At 42.9% G+C, this 9,251-nt stretch overlaps 1 protein-coding gene across 1 annotated transcript; it reads right to left on the reverse strand.

Moving 5' to 3' along the window:
- Window positions 1-5,065: 5,065 nt before the first annotated feature.
- LOC137940168 (alkane hydroxylase MAH1-like) lies at window positions 5,066-6,661 on the reverse strand. Its single transcript, XM_068785102.1, has one exon. It carries the CDS (start codon window positions 6,659-6,661, stop codon window positions 5,066-5,068), a length of 1,596 nt encoding a protein of 531 aa, XP_068641203.1.
- Window positions 6,662-9,251: the final 2,590 nt, after the last annotated feature.

The following is a 9,251-nucleotide window of genomic DNA, read 5'->3' on the forward strand; positions in this document are numbered from 1 at the left end:
GGATATTTGCAGCTTATTTACTCTGTCTCGTCGACCTCTGGTATTCACTTGTGCGATTTCTGTCTGTGGAAGGTATTACGGACTCGCGAAATTTTAAAATTCCTGTAGTAGGTTTACAATAGAAATTTATTGATTTTGGGGTTTTGGAGTGGGTTTCGGAAATATCTCTATTGGTGGTTGCTTGAAGTTCTAGTGTTATTATTTTTTTGAGAAAGCGTGATATAGATTTGTGTTTGTGAGGGAAGTTGATTATAGTGGCTGGGTTGATAGCTGGTTTCAGTTTGGACTTACCTATCTATGGATTCAATTAGTCATGATATGAAGGTTATTTCTGTCCGGTTAAATGGAAGTAATTACTCTCTTTGGAAGTTTGTGATGCGAAATTTTCTAGTTGGAAAAGACCTATGGGATTACATTGATGAAAGTATTACTGCTCCAGAACCTACATCCACTGACTTCATCAAATAAAATAAGAAGTGGTTGACTGATAATGCAAAAATCATCACTTGGATCAACAACTCAGTGGATTAGTCTATCGGTTTGCAATTGTTGAAGTATGAGACTGCAAAAGAAATATGGGACTATTTGGAAACTCTATATGAACAGACAAACTTTGCCAAAAAGGTATCAAATTGAGATAGAACTTCGGTCTGCTAAACAAGGTGATCGTACAATTCAAGAATTCTACTCGTTTATGACACCTCTATGGGATCAACTATATATGATGGATCCACCCTCCTTTCGGAAGCTCCCTGAATACACCCGAGCATGTGATGATCGCAAGCTTACCGACTTTCTTATGGCTCTTCACAGTGATTTTGAACTGATACGAGGATCTATGATCCATAGAGCTCCGCTACCTACCTTGTCTGCAGCTGTATCTGAATTGTTGGCTGAAGAAACATGATTGAGGTCTTTAGGTGGGATTTCTTCCAGTAAGACATCATCACCAGATATGTCCCATGTACTTATCTCTGGAACACACTCTCATACTCAGTCAACAGGGGGCATACTTGGTTCTGGAACACACTTTCATACTCATCAGTCATCAGGGAAGCCAAAAGTGCCAGTTCCACAAGATAAATGTTCCTACTGTCATAGTAAAGGTCATTGGAAACACCAGTGTCCCTCATTGCAAAGCAACAATAAAACTCAAGGCAATTTCAAACCTTCACAACATCATGCCTCTAGTCGTCACAATCAAGGCCATTTCAAATCTGCACTACATCATGCCTTCATTCGTCCACCTCTGCATAAAGGTTTTCGTCCATCTGCTGCCATTGGATCTTTGGATTGTTCGGATGCCTCTTCTGCCCCAGCTCCCACCAGCAGTGATTCTACGTCTGATTTCTCATTATTAGCTGCCGAGCTCACTCGCATTCTTGGCAAGTCGTCTGCTCTCAGTACTCAATTTGCATCTCATACAAGTATGTCTTGTTTAGCTGGCTCCAGTAACACTCATAAATGGATCTTAGATTCTGGAGCCACACACCATATGACACCCCACTTGTCTCTTTTACATGATTGTGTTAATCCTTCTCACCCAGTTAACATCCAAGCTGCTAATTGCTCTCCCATGCCACTAGCCTCGGTTGGAACTGTCACTCACCCTACTTGGTCTTTGTCTGATGTTTTCTATGTTCCCCATCTAGCTGTTAACCTTCTTTCAATTGGCAAACTTACTGATTTAGGTCTCACCATTACCTTTGCTTCTGATCATTGTCTTATACAGGATCGCCAGTCCATGAGGTAGATTGGGATAGGCCATAGAGAAGGTGGTCTTTACTTGCTTGATGATTTGAAATTGCCAATATCTCTGCAGGTGTCTAGTTTTTCAGTTCAATCCATGTTGCAAGATTTACTTTCTGTAGATAACTCTTTTTACTTATGGCATACTCGTTTAGGACATGTTTTTGCTTCTTGTTTACAGTTTATGATCAAACACAATATGTTAGATTCCACTATTAAATCTTTCCCTCTTCGTGATTGTGTTGGATGTAATCTTGGCAAACAATGTCATTTACCCTTTACATTGAGTCACTCAATTACTTCCTCTCCCTTTGATCTTGTTCACTCTGATGTTTGGGGACCCGCAACTGTATCCACAAAAGGTGGGGCTCACTATTGTGCATTGATTGTCGATAATTTTACTCGTTTCTCTTGGATATTTCTTATGCATCGAAAATCAAACTTTTATTCTATTTATGTTCAATTTTGTGCTATGGTGCGAACCCATTTTTTCACTCACATTAAATTTTTTCGCTCTGATTCGGGTGGTGAATATATGTCATCTTTATTGAATGATTTTCTGAAGTCTGAGGGCACTATTCATCAGTTGTCTTGTCCTTATACACCTCAACAGAATGGTGTTGCAGAATGTAAATATCGTCATCTTATTGAAACTGCTCGCTCTTTACTGCTCCATGCCTCTGTCCCTTCTGAATTTTGGGGGGAAGCCCTTCATACTGCCACTTATTTGATTAATCGAATTTCATCATTTGTTTCTGACAGTATCTCTCCTTTTGAACGATTGTATGGTGTTCGTCCTACCTATGATCACTTGCGAGTCTTTGGTTGTGCCTGCTTTGTTTTATTACCCCCTTCCTGTCGCACTAAATTGTCTGCCAAATCTGCATTGTGTGTGTTTCTAGGTTATGGTTTTGGTAAAAAAGGATACCGATGTTATCATCCTGAGTCTGGTAGACTTTTTGTTTCTCGCAATATTAAGTTTTTGGAACAGTTCTGTTACTTTCGGATTCCGTTGTCTACTCCTGGTTTGCATGATACAGAATTGTTACACATTGATCCATTTGTGCCTGATGAGCCCCATGATGACCAGTTAATCATTCACCATCCGTCCACTGATTCACCCCTCCATTCGGAGATCTCCTCTACTATGTCTTCACAACAGGTCACATGCAGGTACTGACTTACCTTCTCCTATGGCACCTCTCCCTCTCGACTCTCTGGACTCTGGTGATCTGCATCTTGCCACCCCTCGCATTTCCACTTGTGTTCGCCGTCCCCCTCAGAGGTATAGTCCATCTTCCTATGTGCTCTCTTCCCCCTATCTAACCTTTTTGTCTAAGATTCATTCTTTTGTTGAGCCTAACTCATACAAGGAAGCTGTATCCGATGCAAATTGGCGACAAGCTATTAATGATGAGCTCACCGCCCTGCACCAAACAGGTACCTGGGAGTTGGTTCAACTTCCTCCAGGTAAGCATGCTATTGGTTGTAAATTGATTTTCAAAATCAAAACTCAATCTGATGGTGCACTTGAGCGATACAAAGCTCGGTTAGTTGCAAAAGGATTCTCCCAAACAGAAGGCCTTGATTATGATGAGACTTTTGCTCCAGTTGCTCAAATGAAGACCATTCGCACCTTGATTTCTATTGCAGCGGTTCAAAATAGCATCTTCATCAAATGGATGTTAAAAATGCCTTTTTAAATGGTGATTTGACCGAGGAGGTATATATGCGGCCACCACTAGGCCTTCCTCATCCTACTAGTTATGTTTGCCGCCTTCGACGAGCTTTATATGGTCTCAAACAAGCTCCCTGTGCTTGGTTTGCGAAGTTCAGTTCCTCTTTGATCCACCTTGGCTTTGTTGCTTCCAACTATGATTCTGCCATGTTTATTCGTAAAACTGTTGTCGGGCATATTGTGGTCCTTCTATATGTTGATGATATGATTGTGACTGGTGATGATGAAGCTGGCATTGCAGACCTTAAACGACAACTTCTTTCTCTCTTTGAAATGAAGGATTTTGGATATTTACGGTATTTTTTGGGTATTGAGGTTGCTTATTCTCCTGAAGGTTATATTTTGTCTCAATCCAAATACATCTCTGAAGTGATCAGTCGTGCAGGATTGACAGATGATCGGATTATGGATTCTCCCATTGAACTCAATCATCGCTTTAGCCCTACAGATGGTGACTTGTTGTCAGATGTTACCCGATACAAAGAGGTAGTTGGGTCCCTAGTTTACTTGACGGTAACCCGTCCTGATATTACCTATGTTGTTCATATGGTTAGTCAGTTTGCTTCCGCCCCTCATACCACTCATTGAACAACAGTTCTCCATATCTTACGCTACTTACGTGGCACTGTACATCATGGTTTACTTTTGTCTTCCACCTCTGATTTGGTTCTCATTGGTTATTCTGATGCTGACTGGGCTGGTGATCCTACAGATCGAAAATCTACTACTGGGTATTGTATCTTCCTTGACAATTCTTTGGTGGCTTGGAAGAGTAAGAAACAATTTGTTGTCTCTCGTTCTTCTGCCGAGGCAGAATATCGGGCTATGGCCACCACTGCTGCTGAGCTAATTTGGTTTCGCTGCTTAATTGAAGAACTTGGCTTTCCTCAACTGTCTGCTACCCCTATGTTTTGTGATAATCAAAGTGCCATTCAGATTGCCAAGAATCCAGTTTTTTATGAGCGTACGAAGCATATTGAAATTGATTGTCACTTTGTGCGGCATCACTACTTACAAGGCTCTCTTACCTTGCCCCATGTTTCCTCCACATCTCAACTTGCAGACGTCTTCACCAAATCGCATCCAGCTCCGCGTTTTCATCATCTCATAGGCAAACTTATGTTACTTGCCCCTTCATAAGTTTGAGGGGGGGTCTTAATGTAAATATGTATATGTAAAGGGGCATACTTGTCTTTTTCTTTGGTCCAAGGGTATACTTGTAAATTCCCTCTTCCTCTTCCTTTTCGAATAGGGCTTCTCAAACCCGACGGATTTTGTAATTTCAAATGAGAGTTTGATAATACAGAAACCTCTCTGAAATCAGAGAGATTTACACCAACTTCACAATCTAGACTCGTCTTTAAATAACAATAATTTAATGCATTTCTAAGATATTTTGATTTTTATAGACAATGACGCGTGAGAGTTCTAAAGTTAGTAAATGAATGAAAAAGGAGTACCTTGCAAAAGTCTCCATTAATTCATCGTTGTTGGAGTTGATTTTTTAACTTATTTTGGAATTGATAGATATAAGAACAAGCCATGAATGTAATAACTGTTTTGACAGATTCTCATCGATCAAAGTTCTCTTCTCCTGATCTTCACCTTCAGCCCATTTTCAGTGTGCAGAATGACAGAGACTTTCGGACAGATAATTTGGTTCTTCAGCACCTGGACTTGGAAATTGTATAGTATAGCACCTGCAGCCATCTTCATCTGAGTGAAAGATACGCCCTTCCCTAAGCAACTCCTTGGTCCTGCGTTGAACGTGAAGAACTTGTCGGAATGATCTGTTCTTACAGTCCCGGCTTCCGATATCCATCTCTCTGGCTTGAACTCGTTGCAGTCCTTGCCCCAGATGGTCTCCATTCTCGCCATGGCATACAGACAGTAATATATCTTCAGTCCAGGTCGAATTCTGTGGCCGGAAGGGAAGGTGTCATTCGCAGTCGCGCATTTGTGGATGATGGGAACTGGTGGGTAGAGCCGTAAGCACTCACTGAGGGCTGCATGAAGGTAGACGAGCCCTCCAAGCTCGTCTGCGTTGAACACTCTCAGTTTCTTCTTCGTGGTGGAGCTGGAATTCTCTTCCTGTTTCTCAGTTGCGGGCAACTTGGTTCTCAGTTCGTCCAAGATCTTTGCTTCCAGTCGCGGGTTCCGTGAAAGCTCCCAAAAGAACCAGGTGAGGGCGGCGCTGGTGGTGTCCCTCCCCGCCACTAGCATGTTCAAGATCACGTCGCGGAGAAACTTATCTGACTTCATTCTTTCCATTTCTTCTTCCGCTTCGTAGTCCAAGTAGGATGTCAGTAAGTCCACTTCTTCTTCTTCTTTATTCTTCTCTGTTGTATCTGATTTAGCTTGCTCGAGTTCTTTCCGTCTCGTGGAGATGTACTCGACGATGCAACCGTCGGCGATTTCGGTAGCTTCAGCCATGGTCTTCTCGTTCCTTATCCGAAGCCACCGGAACAGCTTCCACCATGTCCTGGGCACAGTGTGGCGAAGATGGATCACCTCTTTGGCGTCGTCGACGGCTTTGGCGAACGGGACGACAGGGAAGGTGACGGAGAGACAACCTGGATCAACCCCACAGACGAAGACGCAGGTGGCATCGAACGTGAACCTTTGCATGACGTCCTGAAGGTCGACAGGTACATCTTCACCCGCCATATGGTCAAGCACCGGCAAGAGTCCCTTCTCCACCTTTTCCCGCCCAGTGCTTTCGACGTATCGCCGGAATCGCATCTGCCGCATCAGCAAGTGCGCCCACCTCCTCTGAATCCGCCACGAATCGGAGTCGGCGTTAAGGATCCCGTTGCCGAGGATGTCGAACATCTCCGTGTAGTCTTGGCCTTTGGGGTAGTCGCCTGCGCGGGCTGTGCTGGTAATGTATCTCACGTTAGTGGGGTCAGCTGTGGCCAGCAAGTCCATGCCAGCAAACCACGGTCCCTTGAAGAAGATAGTTCCGCCGGACTTCTGCAGGATTTCCGCCGACCAGTCGTGGATACGGTGAGTATTTGCAAGCATCGACGGGAGCATTCCGACGACTGGCCAACTCCTCAAAGCAGAGGGATTCAGACTCATTCGCCGAAGGATGAAGAAGCAGATGACAGTCACTACGACTTCTGGGTAGGCATGAAGGTAGTTGAGAAGGCCGAGAATCCATCTAATGCCCATTGCAACCACTCTCCACTCACTCACTCACTCTCTCTCTCTCTGCTTTTAGACCAGGGAAACAGAATAAGAAGATTTATAAGCTGATTTAGGGTAGTTTCATCCGACAGAAAGGCTTCACCGTGAGAAATACAGAAAAAAGAGCTGACAGTGCAAGGTTAGTACGGGCTACGTTGCGCGGTTGGCGATCACGACTCGTCTTAATGAACTCGTCCCACCTCTGCAGGTCCCCTCCCCCCCCTCCCTTCCCCAAATAAAAGGGAAGGGGGAAGGGCCCTTTTCTGTCTCACCCCTCCATCGCTGTGGGTTTTTCAACTCCGACTCAGAGACTCGACTCAGAACTTTGAAATCCCAAGCCATACGGGTGAGTTAGATCATGAATAATGAGTCCCCCCGACTAAAAAGGATTTACATAAATGTAGAGGTAGATTGTGTCAACTTCTCTTAACCTGATCATCTTGATCTCTATCAAAGTCACGGTCAAAGCAGCCAGCCTGGTTCAATCCATCTAACCGAAGAGGGTCCAAAATGTCCATCACTCATAGCATCATAGGCCACACCAAGTAAATAAGTTAACGTAGACAATCAACTATATAGATTGTTCATTCTATTTATGATGGTCTGGCTGAGTATGGTCAATTCTTCTTTACATGTTTTGTGAGTTGTGAAAGAATGTTTAGATTGTTCTTTTTCTATCGGAAGTTGATTGTTGATGCCATTTCTCTATCATTTATGATGATGATGCTTGGCTAAGTCTCGTCAATTCTTCGATGAACCTTGGATACTATCTTTTGTTAGTAATGTTCTTGTCGGTTTAATTTCGCACAATAATCTTCTAATTTAACACTTTAAGCTTAGGTTCCCCCGATTTTCAATTTAAACATCAAATTTGAATGGAAAGAATTAAATTTTAATTAATTTTATTCACATTTATTTATTATCTCATCCATTGATGTTGATTTTATTTGATATTTTTCATTTTTATTGATATTTAGTAAAAATAGAGATAAATCTCTCTCTCTCTCTCTCTCTCTCCGCCTGAAAGATATGTGCAGTCATGTATACAACCCTGGGAACAACTTCTCAATCACGCCCAGATTCCATCGCCTGATATTTTACCGACGAAAAGTCATCCAAGATGCGTTTTAGCCATCCCTAGGGATCACTGTGTTTTCTCCTTTACGAGAAGAACTGGTTGAAATCATTCTAGCCTTAATTTGCATTTATGATTGTGTATAGCTCATGCAAACGACGACCCAAATAAGCCATCAATCTGTTGGGTTTATATACATCGGTTGTTTTCCACAAATCACTCAGGGAAAGAAAAACTGGGAAGTTCTCTCTAACCTTTCGTGTGTTCTTGACTGATACTTTCGGATACATTTCTGCTTCCGTAAAGCATCATGATCTTTGTCTGAGAGGAAAAAATAGCTGAAAACCAAGATAACTTGGAATGTCCTAAATTCGTGACCGTCTGTTTGTTCTTCAGTGGGTAGGAAGACTATTGTAGGCACTGTGGCGACTGAGAATGAGAGGCAAGTACCAAGGAAGTGCAAAAAAGTGACAAAAAAGCTGAGGAGATATGGGACCCGGGATCAAAGCCACAATCAATTTGTTTCAATGTGTTCTTATCCTCTCCGAATCAAACATTCGGAACGCACACAAAGAAGCGTTGGCAGCGATATAGCCGGCGGTGGCGATGGTTGTGAATGGATCAATCACCGATCACTGGCCACAAATCCGTGGTTCGGTAACTCAGGTGACTGTAGGTTGGTGATTGGTTAGCAGATGGAAAACAGAGAGAGAAAGAGCGAGACAGAGACAGACAGAGAGAGGGACCTCGGAGAAGCTAACAGAAGGCGAGCAACAGTGGATAACTCGTCGTCAACTTGTACAAAAAGCTGTCAGCACTGAATGATGCTGTTGAAAGATGGGTAGGAGATGAATGCATGCAGGTAGCAGGATTTAATGGTTTCACGAACCAGCTCATTACCGCCGATTTCAATCCATGACCACCGGACACGGAAGCTGCTGGTTTACCAATTCAATCCCTGTTAAAAATATCCAATCATCCAACATGCTTCAAACTTTAATAGTCTTTATTAGCTTACTTGTTGATATTTTTGCATAGGCAGTGAGGATATTTCTTTCTAAAACTCAAACTACTCTCTCCAATGGAGAAGACCACTTCAAAGGAAGAAGCTGCACCTCTTTGTAGTTCTTTGTTGTTTGGATTTGGAAGAGGCAAAGTCTCTTCCTTCTCTCTTGTCATTTCTTTTCAAGACCACTCTTAATGGGTTTGTAAGTGGGCCTAGAACTTGGAGTAGAGCTTTTAGACTGCCAGCCTAAGCTATTGAGTTGGATGTGAATAAAAAAGTCCGGCCCAGTGATTTCCTGAACCAAATGTCCAATCCTTCCTTTGAGTAAGGTCTGGAAGATGGTATGCTTTTCCTCTATCGACACGTCTCCCCCTACGTGTCCGATGATCCGACGACGGCAGCCCGGAAATCGTCACCACTACAAATAAGCATTCAGTTCCTATAAATGTATTCGAGGTGATAATTGTTTTATTCTTTTCGATCGAAAGGCGGAC

Source organism: Aristolochia californica, unplaced genomic scaffold (genome assembly GCF_029961685.1).
Source record: "Aristolochia californica isolate CCGP_79_NKW_82.1479 unplaced genomic scaffold, dmAriCali1.0.hap1 SCAF_9, whole genome shotgun sequence".
NCBI classification, from domain to species: Eukaryota; Viridiplantae; Streptophyta; class Magnoliopsida; order Piperales; family Aristolochiaceae; genus Aristolochia; species Aristolochia californica.

What these genes read in the sequence shown, in the direction of transcription:
- LOC137940168 (XM_068785102.1), bottom strand. Translation starts at nt 6,661, where the DNA reads ATGGGCATTAGATGGATTCTCGGCCTTCTCAACTACCTTCATGCCTAC.